This window comes from Pleurodeles waltl, chromosome 7 (genome assembly GCF_031143425.1).
Source record: "Pleurodeles waltl isolate 20211129_DDA chromosome 7, aPleWal1.hap1.20221129, whole genome shotgun sequence".
Lineage (NCBI taxonomy): Eukaryota > Metazoa > Chordata > Amphibia > Caudata > Salamandridae > Pleurodeles > Pleurodeles waltl.
In genome coordinates this window covers 470,290,940-470,305,101 of record NC_090446.1, presented here as the reverse complement: position 1 = coordinate 470,305,101, position 14,162 = coordinate 470,290,940, and the positions used below count along the sequence as shown (strand labels likewise).

At 46.8% G+C, this 14,162-nt stretch overlaps 2 protein-coding genes across 3 annotated transcripts in view; one reads left to right on the top strand and one right to left on the bottom strand.

The window, feature by feature from the left end:
• Positions 1–463: 463 nt before the first annotated feature.
• On the bottom strand, positions 464–5,437 carry LOC138304208 (myb-related transcription factor, partner of profilin-like). 2 transcript variants are annotated; one of them, XM_069244073.1, is made up of 2 exons: positions 2,093–2,712; positions 464–877 (listed from the first exon to the last, which is right to left on the bottom strand). In XM_069244073.1, exons 1-2 carry the CDS (start codon positions 2,571–2,573, stop codon positions 612–614), a joined length of 747 nt encoding a protein of 248 aa, XP_069100174.1. In that variant the 5' UTR covers positions 2,574–2,712; the 3' UTR covers positions 464–611. The 2 variants fall into 2 exon arrangements, 1 of the variants encoding a protein (XP_069100174.1); XR_011205517.1 differs by lacking the exon at positions 2,093–2,712 and adding an exon at positions 5,318–5,437 and having other exon boundaries at positions 746–877.
• Positions 4,273–14,162, top strand: part of ALDOA (aldolase, fructose-bisphosphate A) — a 28,205-nt gene continuing 18,315 nt past the window's right edge. The window contains exon 1 of the mRNA XM_069244071.1: positions 4,273–4,552. The gene's annotated coding sequence lies outside the window, so the exon portion shown is untranslated. The remainder of the gene's footprint in view (positions 4,553–14,162) is intronic.

The following is a 14,162-nucleotide window of genomic DNA, read 5'->3' as shown; positions in this document are numbered from 1 at the left end:
TGGGCTGGGTGACAAGATATACAGTGGTTAGCAGAACAGTGCTTGAGTACAATTGTTGTAAGACTTTCATGTTTCAAAACACAGGACTTTGGTAATAGTTGGCCATGTGGCAGGGACTAGTGCTTCCAGGTACTTTTCCTTGTGAATGTGATCTGTTCCATGTCTTCTTCTTCTGATGTGTGTGTTGCCTGCTTTGTCCTTGTTGTTGTTGGTTGTGAAGGGGCAACACACACCTCAGTGTTAGAAGACGTGGAGTCAGACATCCCGGTCGCTGCTCCCTGTAAAGGTCTTAAGGGCAGTACTGCTGCAAGGAGGGCCTGCTGGTTCTTGAGAATAGCAGCCACATCACAATGGTAGGCAGCCAGGTCGGCCCTGAGGGGTTCAATGTTTCATTCGTGTACGCGTTGACAGGATTGCTGTTGTAGGTGTTGGGTCAACTGTATTACAGCTGTGCTGATTTCCTTCTAGGTTTTCTGCAGTTCCTGCAAGATAGATGTTAGGGCTTGCATAGCTGCTGCCTGATCTGCAGATGACATCATGCACGGACGCACCCCCTCTAGGCTGGCTGCCATGTTTTGCATCCCCACCCGCACCTCCTTGGCCAGCTCCCGCTATACTCCCACTACAGTTCTCTCAAAGCTGGTGCCAGTGTCGTCTGAGTCCTCAGCTGTATTGGAGCTGGCAGGTCTTATAATTGGGGTGGTGGGTGGTTCCTCTGCGATGGCTGCTTGTTCTGTGCTCCTCCTTGTGACTGAAGGTGGGGTCTGGAGGGTTTCAAGGACCTTTTGGATAGTCTCCTGGGGAATGTTTATCGGCTCGTCATCCATGTCATCAGGGAAATCTGGGACAGGCATATCGGCAGGAGATCCATCTTCCTCTGCAATGAAACAGGGTACAATTAGTGTGTCTGTGTTGTGGCAATTTTGATGTGACGTGCCTGCCTTTTGATGAATTCACTTTGTAATCTTGTTTTGTGTTAATATCTCCAGTACTTCAGATGGGCATTGTTTCAGGCCTATGGCCCACCTGTGTGTCACATGTATGTTATTGAGTTATTAGACTTGTCAGCCTCATCGCCTCTAGAATTGCCACCTTCTTTTCTTACTCGACCCTCCGTGTACATCCATTCTCATGGTGAGACCTTTCACTGGCTGTGGGTGTTCTGATGGCCCTGGCAGCACACTTAGCAATCTGGACCTGCCCCAATCCCTGATCGTTCACATCGACTTAAATGTAATTGACATGTGGCATATCCTATGCATGGCAATGTTATGATCCGATATGGATGTTGACATTGTTAATGGGTCCTGCTGATGTTGGGTAATGTGTGTTACATTGGATTGCCCTGATAGTTGTATCAGTGTCCTATTTCATCCTCTGACTGTGCAGGTGTATTTCAGTGACCAGTTACATGTGTCCCCTCCTCTATGCTGTTGCCTGAGCAGAATGACATTTGGGATGCTGCCTTGTTACCCAGGCACAGGATGGACCCTGACATATGCAGCATGGGTGTGTCCTTAGTGCTGTGTCGCTCCTATTGTTATTTACTTTGGCTGATGTTTGTGACAACTATGGGCATTGACATTTGAGTGTGCTGGGGCCTTTGTCTTGTTTCTGGGGATTGTTGCAGATGTCATCCTCAACCCTGTAATTTAGGTGTGCATGATCCATGGGGACGTTACTGCCATTGGCTACTTGAGCTGCACACAGATCAGAGGTGGTAGTGGCAACTGTTGTCGCAATTACATTGCAGTTGTCGGTTTGGCTAGAGGATTGCTAAAAGGGCCCTAGTTAATGTAGGAGGTATGTTGGCTGACGAGTGCCAGGATGTAAGTTTGACGTAGTGGCCTTCCCTCCTGTCGTGGCTTTCCCTTTGCTCCATCGTTGGCATGACAGCATGCCCCCATGGGACTGTTGTTGGTGTAGTGTAATGGTGTGCCCCAGCTTCTGTCTGTGCAGGCCATGCCCCAATGCCGTGCCCCTTTATCCATGCCACTCCATGTATATGATGATGACATCCATGCATTTTGTGGTCGGAATCCCCACCGCTTGCAGTTAACATTTGTGCATTTTAATTCCCCATGCAACTTACCCTGCATGTGCGTTGTCTCCTGGTAGTCTGCGCTGTCCTGTCCTTGAATCCCTGTGACGATTTCCTCAGGGATGACGGCTGCGACCATCTCCTCCATGTGGTCCATGGCCTCCTGGTGTGCTGGACTCCCCCCTCCAGTCTGCAGTGCTGCCTTCCTGGCCATCTTTTCCTTGGTCCTGCGCTTGCAGTCATGCCAGCGTTTCTTGCACTCGATGACTGATCTGCGTACTTCAGCCACACTGTTAATCTTGTTGACAATTTGTTGCCATATAGCCTCTCTCCTACTGATTGGCAACTTTGATGTGACAAAAAGTTGGTGCTGGTGTTCTGTGACCTCTTTAACCAGAATTTCCTGCTCCTCTGCACTAAAGTGACACTTTCTTTTCTTCTTAAAAGTGTCCTGGTTCTTGTGTGGGTCCTCCTGGCTGGTTCCTGGTCTGCTGTCATCTTCCTGGGGTCTGTAGTGGCATCTGGGATCCATTTTGGCTCTCCTCTGGTGAAATGGCTGTGTTCGCTGTGTTTTTTGACGCTATTGCGTCAACAAAAAAAACGGCGCATATCCGGTTTGCGGTGTCGTAAATCGACCCACAGTCATTTCCGCAGCGTTAACGTCGTTTTCCTTTACGACTTGACGCTGCGGTGTGCGTCAAAAATAATGACTCCCACCTGTTGTTTGCGCCGCCGTGCGTCAAAGTATAAATCTGACACCCGCACGGCGCACCAAAATGGCGTTAGCCGGCGGTAATATTTTTGACGCAAAACTGCGCTGGCGCAGTTTTGCGTCAAAAAGTATAAATATGGGCCTTAGTTACTTTAGATAACTCTAACTATAATAGGTGAATTTCTATGGTCTTGTACGTTTAAAATGTGAGCTTCACTTTAACGTCCCTATAACTTTTTTTTTTTTAATATATACTTGTGCCCAAAGGTAACTATAACTCATGCCCTCACCATGCACTGCTAATTATCCCACAAATTACGGCACTCTTGACATCTTTGATAACATCATTGATAATATCAATGTAATATTTGCAGTAAAATTTAGGACAAAAAACTGTGCATGGCCAGGGCACGAGTTATAGTTACCTTAGGGCACTGGTTATAGTCACTTGAGATAACTAACTAAAACAGGTGGATTTCTATGGTTTTGTATATTTAAAATGTGAGCCTAACTATAACGTCCCTGTAACCTTTGTTTTTTTAGTGAAAAAAAAATGATATATATATATATATATATAGCAGAATGTCTGTGACTCTAAAAAAGGCTAATATAAACACGGTGCAATTCAGTAAACAAATTAAATCAGAAGGTTGGATCTAGATAATGAGAGCAGTGGAAACGAAAAAAAGTTAAAACAGTAGAAAAGAAGATAAAGTAACGAAAGAAACTAAAGGGGGATAACATTACTATGAGAATTAGGGAAAAACAAAAACAGTTCATAACAGAGTTCATAGAAAATTATAGAAAATTATAAAACAATTTTGTTAAAATAATTGAAGTGGATCATAAATATTGTTTGAATGAACAGGTATACTATGCATATTGATTAAAATATTAGTCAATGGAAGCCAGAATAAATCTCTTTCAACTGTGATAGGAAAAGAGTAAGTATTACATATATCTGCTCAATGATTTCTGCATACAGCATGCGACCAAGATATAAAAGATAACTTAGGAGTGTCTATTATCTTTCCATCCGTTTATTATTTGCTGGAATGCAGTGGTTGTTAGTAAATCCATTATTTTATAACTATCGCAACCATTAGGTACACCTAGGAATATGCCCACAAAAGCGAGAGGGGAACTAATTTGAAGAATGTAATTATTTTTTTAGTACAAGATTTCAACATATTTTAACAGTTCTAACAGACTAAACGTGCGATAAACCGCCGGCATAAATTATTACTAAAAATGGTATATAATATGACCAAAGTCTGTGAATTTCTGTTATCAATGAAAGGGTAAGATTGGGTTACGTTTGCAATGTTAGATGTCTTAAATAATTGAGTTCATTTTTTATTTCACAAAAAAGGTTGCTGAATGTAAGGCCCTGCTGTTTATCCATTTGAGGCCTTCTGTGGCCGACAGGGAGGCTGACTGAAGGAGACCTTAAATGCCTCGCACCCTTTCAGGTGAAGGGGGTGGGGGGCTCACGTACTCATCCTTCTGCGAGGCACAAGGAGTTCCCCCAGAGACAGCCCAGGGCCGAATAACCTTGAGAAATCCTCGTGCTCCTCGGCGCAGCGCCGGGCGCCACCTGCTCTAGTTACTCGTTGCCGCCACTCAGGGCTAAATATACCGGCCCCGGGTAAAGGGCAGAGGTGACGGCAGAAGGTTAGACATCGATAGGCCGCCTTCGCCGCGCCCTTTTATACCCACCCGAGCCTTCTGCAGGTCACTTAGAGCCGACGCCTCTGAGTGAACACCAGCGCCCGCCTTCTCCTCCGGCCCAACACCAGGTAAGAGACTGGACGTACAGACTTACCGGAGGTAGGCCATGACCTATTTAACAAGCCAAAGGGCACTGGAATTGTACTTCAGCGCCGGAACAGGATTTAAGGAACAGAAGAGGTTAAACCCTTCTGTTTTACTGTTCCCCTCTATTTTACTATTTAATGCCCATTCATCCTCGCTGTATGTTCTATCACCGCGCAGTGCGACGATGAGTCTTAATTTAGGCCATGACTGCTGTGGTAGCAAGTTAATATTTGAGGCAATGCCACTGAACAAAAAAATCAAGTATGCAAGTGCACTTCCAAGGGCAGAGGGGACTAACTACATGCATCACAGGGAGTGTTGTGTTTATTGTGTCCGTTGCGGCGCTCATGTGCTCGTGCAGGGTGGGGCGTGGTCAGGGCAGTGTGCTGGGTGGCCCTAGTGAGTGCTGTTGAAGCTACATGGGGATTGGTATTCTTATCGCCAGAGGGCTTAGCCATTTAGCATGCTGTGACTATAAACGCGTTATTTAATTCGACGAAGATGCCTTCTTCGTATTTCCGCTTACACGCAGCGTACTGCTGCTGCTGACATCGCAGATTCCTGGCAGCGCCAGTCGCCCCTCCACCCCCAGGCCAGCGTCTGTGAATTCGTCGTATTATAGCCTCTCTGTCTGTCAGGGGAATAGCAGGGGCTCTGTGAAGCGCGAAGGTCCGAGTAGGAGCGGCCCTCACACAGGCCCCGGCAGCGAGTTGAGGTCGTGTTTAAATAACGCATACTGTACTCGCCTTCAGCAAATCTTTTTGCTCGCCCGTGCCAACTCTGTCTGCCAGGAGCACCTCGTCCGTGCCAAGGCCCTCGCTCAATACCAAGCCTCCTAGGCATAGTGATGCCAGCTGGCCCTGCGCAAGACCCCAGCCCACGTGACACCTAGTTCTCTGGTTCTGTATCCTGCATCCCTACCCCGCCTCCGCACCCCGGTCTTCGCCCTCTAGTCAGAACCTGCCCGCTCTTTCAAGGCAGCAGCGCCGCCCTGGCCCATGCCCTCTTCCAGGGCTTGCGGTGCCAAGCCGCCCAGACCCGTCCTTTAACAAAGCCATCTTGCTGTGGCCGGTGAGGCACCCCTCAGCTTATACGAGGCAGCCTCAGTCTTTTTAAACCCCTAAGGAGGGGGCCGGCTTCTTTTCTTTATTTTTCTTTTCTTTCTTTTTACCTGAACCAGCCTTGGTAACCTTGTACCAGTCTCTCCCTCCGTACCAAAAACAGTGTTCCACGCCCCCTAGCCAGAAACCAAAACTATATCTCTCAAAGATGACTTCCAACCACAGACATGTGTTAAAACAAGGCTACTATTTGTAACAGAAAAAATCTTTAGCTGACGAAGTTACATTTAAAGTGGCAGTACCTTTAGATAATGCCATCATACAGAGCCCCTCTTGTGATTAATTACAGCTGCACTGGTGTAAAGGGTATATGGGTCGGTGAATGTCTCTAGTCTGAGAAGTGGGGAATCTTTTCCCACAGGTTCGATGGACTAGTCCTTTGCAGATTCATTGTTACAGTTTATCATATAAAGCAATTCTGCTATTATCCACAGCCTTTTTGTATATATTTACAGCATTTTATTTTCCCTAGAACTGGAGGCATGATAGGCATCTAAAATGCAAGCTTTTTAATTAAACACTTTTTTGGATATTGTTCCTGTTAAATATGTTTCTTGAAAGGTAATTGTGCTATAAGAGCGAACAGACCTTCTGTTTACTCAGCCAATAGAGACCACCGAAGTCTTCCATGGGTTTAAAATGACGGACTGTGAACTACACACGGCCTCCACAGCAGGCGTGCTAACCCTCTGAGCTACGTCACTGGAGTTGGAAACTGTGAGTTGCACATACATTTCTGCAGCAGGCACACCAGTTCCTGAGCTATTTCATAGACGCTTGATCTTTTGGAGTACATCCTGGTTCCTACAGCAGGTGCATAAACCTCTCGGGATATATATCACTGTGGCTGGAGGCGGGGACTTGCTGGTTCAATAAATCTGTACAGCGGCAGTTTTGATCTAACTCAAACTGTCTCGTTGGGATTGTGACATGTTATTTGCCGATCACACGAAGTTCTCCGCAGTAAGTACTTTAACCACTTGTACTGTCACAGTCAGACCGGAGCCGGTTGCCTGGTGGTAACGCACAGATCCCAGCAGCATGCACATTTCAGTGGAACTTTACTTTTGATGTCCAGGTTACTTATAGCCTCGCTCTCGTCCTCTCTGCCCCGTCTTCCCCTCTCTCCCTTTCCTTTTCCCTCACCCTCTGTCACTTTTTTCCTCCACCACCTTTCCATCTCTGGAGCGGTGGCCTTTTTTTCGGTGGATTTCGTTAACTGGTCGCAGCGCTCTCTGAAACCCGGGTGAGTCTAGGCTGCCGCCAGACTGCCACAGTGAAACCGAGGAGCGTTACTGCTTGAACCCCAAAACACTAGCTGCCCAACCCCTCTGGCGATGAGAATAACAATTCCCATGTAGATTCAACAGCACTCAATAGGGCCAAGAGCTTTCCGATTGTTCCATGCGAGACATGAGTGGCCTATTCAGCTGTGGTTTCTGTTTTTTTCCCTTTGCATTTGACACCTAGACTCCTACATGTATCATGGGAAAATAACAGTCCAAGCAGCAGTGGAAAAATGAAGAAAACATTAAATCAGCTGACTCCTGTTGAGAGCTCTGCTGGTCTGTCCTGGAACCTTAAAGCAGCCCTTGAAAATGTTCGAACTCCAACCCAGCACTGCAGTGCTTAATTTGTAAATAAAGAGGTGCCGGTGATCAAAACCCTTCTCTTAAACACGCGGCTGCTGTAATTAAATCTACCAGCACTGAATACTGAGGCAGCATAATCCTGAAGCCACCTCGGGCCTCTTCAATCCATTTACGGCCGCCCCTGCCCCTTCAGCTCAGCCTGCAACTTTCTGCTTTCTCCCTTTATGACGCTTTTTTAGTTTTTCCTTCTCCCGTCTTTCCCAAATGTGTCTTTTGCTCGCAGCAAATGCTTGAGGCAGAAGAATAAGCTCAGGCCCTCACAAATAAGTGCAGGTGCTCAGCACCAGAAACAACAAGCACAAATTAAGCACTGCAGCACTGGCAGCTAAACACTCCAAGGGTTTTGATTTAACATAGGACTAGTCGGTTCGTTTTGGCACAGCTATAGTGCACTATTTCTCGGCAGAAGTAAAAGTGTATGTGTGTGTGCGAGAGACAAAACAGCCTGTTAGTCTGCAGGTGCCTGATGGAGAGGGTGCTGGAATGGGCAGTAGCAAAGGTGGGGATGAGCGCAATGGCAAAGATGGGAGTGAGGGCAATGGCAAAGATGGGAGTGAGGGCAATGGCAAAGATGGGAATGAGGGCAATGGCAAAGATGGGGATGAGGGCAATGGCAAAGATGGGGATGAGGGCAATGGCAAAGATGGGGATGAGGGCAATGGCAAAGATGGGAATGAGGGCAATGGCAAAGATGGGGATGAGGGCAATGGCAAAGATGGGGATGAGGGCAATGGCAAAGATGGGAATGAGGGCAATGGCAAAGATGGGGATGAGGGCAATGGCAAAGGTGTGGATGAGGGCAAGGGACATTTCTTCCTTGCGCCAATGAACGTCTCCCTTTTCCTTAAGCAAAATATGTCACCTCTTTTTGTCTCTTTGTTATGTTATCAGCATTTATATAGGGCTTTTTTATTTATTTGACCCTTCGGCATCTTGGAGTCTGGATTCTTGTACCATACCTTTTTGGGATTTTGTTTGGTGAAGTTGGCTGGTGTCATTCAGGGCTTTAAGCGGGTTCAAAAAGTGTATAGAGGGTTCTCTGCAAAGGGAGTGGCCTGTGTAATTAAGGGTGTGGCTTGAACATGAAAACTAAATTTCTGTGATTGCAATAGTGTGCCACTGCCCATATTTTGGTTCCTCTATGAGCTTTCTGTTATTTTATCCAGCTACAAATCTCAACAACTGACATTAACTTGAAACCAGCAAGACAATGGGCGTTAGCTGTTTAGATAAATGAGTTACAACAATTAGGTTATAACTAATATTGAACACGTTTCAGTTCTAAAATTGTGAGACTTAATTAAATATTCCTGAGGCCTGTAGAAGGGGTAGTGGTCTTCAGAATGTCTCAGTGACTAACATTATATTCATGCTATGCTAGCTATATTCATCTCATCCATTTGCATATCTCACAACTCTTCTCTTTCCTCTTCAGCACCCTCCTTTCACTCTCTCTTGGATGCACTGTTTTGCATCTCCCTCATCTCACCACCCCCTAATACACAACGCACCCACTCTTTTGTAAGCAGTGCAATTGTTGTTACTTACCCCTTGTCATCATGTTTAGAACTGTCCACCTCCTTCACACACATTTGCACAGAATCACCATTGCCATCAGAATGTGTGGCCATTGCTTTATGTGCTCTGCAGAGAGGCCAAAGATTGGATGACTATGCATTCCGAATACCTTTTTGACCTACTGACAGACACTCTGAGAAATTTGCACTGTCTGCAGTCTCAACTCCAGAGCCCTCAATCATGGCCCAATATAAACACCTGGAGGCCACTACATTTAAAATATGCACTATACAAGACCAGTCGCAGCCCCCGATAACATGAAAGGGCAGGGCAGCGTGCGGGGGGGGGGGGGGGAAATAAAAATTACATTAAAAAAATAAAAACACTTCCCTTCCCTGTCACGCGCCGCTTCTCTGTCTGTCGTCGCTCCAAACCAGGCAGGCAGGTAGGCTCAGGCTCCCAGCCTGCACTGTGGCCAATCCTGACGCTGCTCAGAGCAGCATCAGGATTGGCTGGAAGCGCCCAGCAAGGGCTCTCCCAGGGTCTCTCTCATGCAGCTTGAGAGAGCCTACTGCATATGTATGTTTGGCCGGTCTGAGACAGCAGGCCAAACTTACATGCGCTCTGAAGGAGAGTGCTGAGCCCTCCCCCTCGCTGCTCTTCACCCCCATGGCCCCGCCCCTTTAAAAGAAAAGAATAATAAACAAGGTTTATTATCCTTTTCTTTTAAAGTTTTTGCAGCTGCCGCTGCTGACGGGGGGGAGGGGCAACGCTCCTCCGCCCTAGTGGAGGAGATGCCCCTGTAAAAGAGTAATATGCTACACGAAAAAATAAAGAAACACAGCATCACAGAAATAGCTAACATTCTTAGGGAATGCAAGATTAAAAATATAACATAAAATATAAACAGGAACTAAATTTCTGGCATGGATTACCTTAACTTCTTTTTACATTAATTGTGCAGAAATCAATCAGTGTTATTTGCATTAAAATTAAGGACACGGTTTTCGGGCCCACTATGGATCTATTTCAAGGCCATTTTGTAATCAATACCAGGTCTCAGACCCAAAGGGACAGGGCACTCTTAAAGCCTTTGTGTCAGTTTATTTAGTTTGTGACTATCAGCCTGACCAGTGTGTTGCTTACAAATGGTGCACATTAGGAGACATAAAATGTATCCGATCCTGTCTGGGATATCTGTGTAGTGTTCTGTGTGAATGGGACAAATTCCGATGGAGTCCCTCTGTTTCTTATTTTGTTCCATTGGGGTGACAGATGAAGCTAAAACGGTGAACTGTGAGCTATGCCTTTGAAGCAATGATGCGCAAGTGTGAGATTTATGTTTAAGCTAACTTGCTTTTTCCTCAGCGAGTTACGTTTATCTCGGCATGTGCTGTGATCCATGTTTACGAGTTCTATGAACGGGGCGTAGCTTGTGGGGGTGTGTGTTTGGGGTGTTACACCCTCCTAATGTATTTTCTGATAAATAGTTGGGTACAAATGCTCTTATTCATGGTGAAGTGTCTTTTGGATTTCACCAGGGATTTTTACATATACACAGTCAGAAACACACACTTTCCTGCTCTCTGTTTCGCAGTTCTTTAAAAATGTTGGTTATTTTTCAAAATATCGCATTTTCTCTTACTGGTATCCCTAACTTACCGCATTCCTCTACCTTTCCACCGTCCCTTAAGATCCTCTCATGCACCCTCCTTGTCGTATAATGCATTTTAACATTATATGCCCTCGCGATGGTTGGAAAATTTGAAGCTCATCCCCCGTCCAAACTTACTGACCAAGCTACGCCCCTGTCTGAGTTCTAATTCCATCAAGGCCAACTCAGCCTTACATACCTCCAAGGTCACCTGCGAAGCTTGCTGCACCGTGTTTGGCCCATGTCTCTGAGCACCACCAGTGCCACTCAGCCCATTCTACACCCTACATCCTTCCAGTAGGATGCCCAACTTGAGTCCCCCACCCCATACTCCCCCGCCAACCCATCAGTGTTAAGAAACGCTATACCAGTGACAATGGAGGACACGTCCACCGTACTTTTGTGGGAGATTTCAGATGTTTTAGCAACCGAAATCTCCGGGTGAAACAAAAGAGATTCACAGTACTCTGGTGGATCTCATATTTCCGATACCTCACTTATAATGAGAACCTAAATTAAAGAACCAGTAGTTTACAGCTCTATTTATCCTGCCTCAAGTAGCTCTCTTCCTTAACTCCTGATTTATGTAACACTGAGTGTTGTTTTCATCCTCTGGCTATGACATCTGCCGTCTGGATCTGGTGCTGAGCCATGCTCACAAGAGTTCACCCTTCCTTGCCTATTCCCTCCTTCCCTCTCGTATACTTTATTTTCTGCTACTTTGTCGTTTTCTTCCGTTTCATTCCTCACGATCCTTCCCATTCTGTTTCTCACGCAGTTAATCCAGCAACCAGCAGGGATTGGGTGTATTCCTCATTTATGAGAACTCGTACCAGGGACAGAGTTCTGTTGGGGCAGCCGGTTCAGTGGCACCGGGGCCCAGAGGCCCTAGTGACTAATTGAACCCTGGTTATTGCCGTATTTTACCGTCCAGACAGCAGCCGAAGTGCCTATTTCTTTCCCCGCATTAGGAACCACGATACACTGGCTACGCCATTGAGTGGTACTGAAGGCGACTAATATCTGCTGCGCCACCACACTCTCAGTCCACGTGAGTGAAAAGCCCATGTTCCCAAGTGAGTGCCAACTAGTGACAGGTGCTGGGGTATGCCCCCACCCCCCCTTTAGCAGGTTGAGATAGTTCCCTGCAGCTGCCTCCACTCTTATCTCCTCCCGGAGCCAATAATAGCGCTGACCTTCAGCAGCGACAGGAGGTGACCTTTACAGCAAAGGTCAGGTAAGGGGGCATCCGAGGCAGAGGCTTATAAATCTTGCAGTGTGCGTGGGAAGCAAGAGGCGAGAAGGGGGTGGGGCTCCAATCTCAAAGAAGGTATGTCACTTAGGGCATGCCCTTGACAGATACTAACATGCGTAACAGGCTAACATACTAACAGGCGTCCCCAGCGTGCAGGCCGTAAGCAGCCTAGAACTCCCAACCGAGCTACCACAGCTATACAAGGAAACTAGGGCCCAGCCAGCCTGGTTTTCCTTCATCTGCACACAGCCCTGCAGACTGCAGCTACAGGAACCCCGCGGGCAAACTGCTTGTTGCAGGCATGCTGCCATACTGGGAATCTGGGACTCAGCCACCCCGCCCTTGGCACACTTCCCTCACACGCAGTCCTACTGTACAGAGAATCGAGCAAGAGTTGAACTATCCAGCGATTAACTCAGATGTATGTTATTAACTAGGATATCCCTCACAGGAGTACAGAGTTCTCACGTTACCTAGTCCCATGCTTATGTATCTCATCCAGTATGTTTTTTTTTTTTGCATGCTGGGATTTGTAGTCCTGTCAACTCATTATAAAACCAGATCTACAAGTCCCACATGTTAAAGAGAATTCCCGACAGGATGCAGTGTGTAAGCATGGAAGTGGGAAACTCGAGTCCTTATACCCTGGCTTCGCAGTACCTGCTCAAAGCAGAGTATGTCACAATGGTGCTGCTGGCGCTCCACCTAAATCATGCCAACTCTGGGCCGATAATGCTTCCAGGAAGAGGAGTGCCAGCATACTGTATGTCCTTTTCAGTGGCTCTTCAGACACGTTCGTCTATTGCTTAGGGCATTCTTCTGCCAATTTGTTTTTGGAAGAAGTGTTCATGCATTATGGGACTTTAAGTTTTGCTTTCAACACTGTCCCTATGGACTCAAAACCCCAAGCAACAAAGTGCTGCCGACTAAAATGCCAAAAGGATTTTCAACACTCCACAATGTCGTCTTGTAAATTTATTTTAATAAATAATTGCTTCAAACATCAGAGAAAAAGTAAACATCTGCTCACATATTTTGTGAGGTTTAACTCTTATTTCCATCGTGCATTAAAACAAGAAGAAGCATTGTTGGGCATGAAAATGGACCGAAATTAAGGTTTGGGGTCAGTTAAAAAAATGCTGGAGTTCGTGTTGGTTCTTTAGCTTTCTAGATATTGAGGAGTATCCGTAACCTGGTCGATTTTGGTAATTTGCCCACCCTCAATCTAAAGGACTGTGGTCTACGCAGGCGCACAAGTGCCAACTTCTCCCAAAAGGTTTTGAATGTCCGCGGACCAGGAGCAGCGCAACTTCGCCCTCTCTATTGCAGCTACATAGGCATTCACCCCCCCTCCCCCCCACCCCACCCCCCGCGCTCCCCTAGTCCGCATTATAGACACGCTGCAGTCAAGATACAGGCCCACGCCTCACCCGCCTGATTTGGACAGTTCTGCATAAGGCTGGGAACACTGGCCGCAGAAAGTGGGTGGACTATGGAGGGTAGGGCTGTGTGGCTTAGGAACAGCAGCCTGCCGCCTTGCTCTACAGTCAGAGCGTGCGAAGGGCGGGGTGGGGAGGTCTGGGTCTGCACACACCTCCCTTGGCATCGTGTTCTGCGCTACTTTTGAAAGGTCACTTTGGAAATCAGAGAACAGAGGGAGGGAAGGAAGCGGAGAGAGTGCGGCAGGGAGGGATGGCAAGGGGGCATTGACTGCTGGGATGATAGGGCGTAAGAAAGGCCAAACGAAGGGAGCAGGGAGTAGAGAAGGAGATAGAGGACTGGGAGGGAGAGACAAAAGGAAAAGGGAACCAGTCTATCCTGGAAGGTTGATGCTGAAGCATTAGGGGGTTGGGGGGAGGGGGGCCAGAGGCAGTAAAAGAGTGCACGGGGTGGGCTGCCGAATATTTATACAATTGGGTTGTAAACAATATAGTAAATATGTGAGGAACAACACGGGTAATAGTGGCGTCTCCAGAAGTGATTTTTAGACGGGGCATACAAGGAGCAAGGAGCCACAGATAAAATCGGTTGGGCCATCTCCAACAGGCAATCACGAATATCCAATATTTCGCACACGGTGGTGGTGAGGGGGGAGAGGGTGTGTGTGTGCGCGCGCGCACGTACACACACGCGTATTATTCACAACTCCTTTGTGCTTCTGAAAGGACGATATAGATATTCATACAAATCACTGAAACATTTTAAGGAGACTGAGAATTAAACATTACTAAGGTCTATGGAAAGCGTAGTGGTCTGTGGAGTGACCTAATCACTCCAGTTCTGTACACTAAACTTTCTTTTGCATCCTCTCTTTTAGGCACTCATGCCCTTTTTCTGCGGATATCGTTTCTGAAACTCTTCATCTGCACATCTCATATCTCACCTCTTTCC

Bases quoted from the DNA above. Each gene is read 5' to 3' on its own strand.
- LOC138304208 (XM_069244073.1), bottom strand. From the start codon at position 2,573: ATGGATCCCAGATGCCACTACAGACCCCAGGAAGATGACAGCAGACCA. The intron at 878-2,092 runs GTAAGTTGCATG...GTTTCATTGCAG, and splicing joins GGAGACAACGCACATGCAGG to AGGAAGATGGATCTCCTGCC.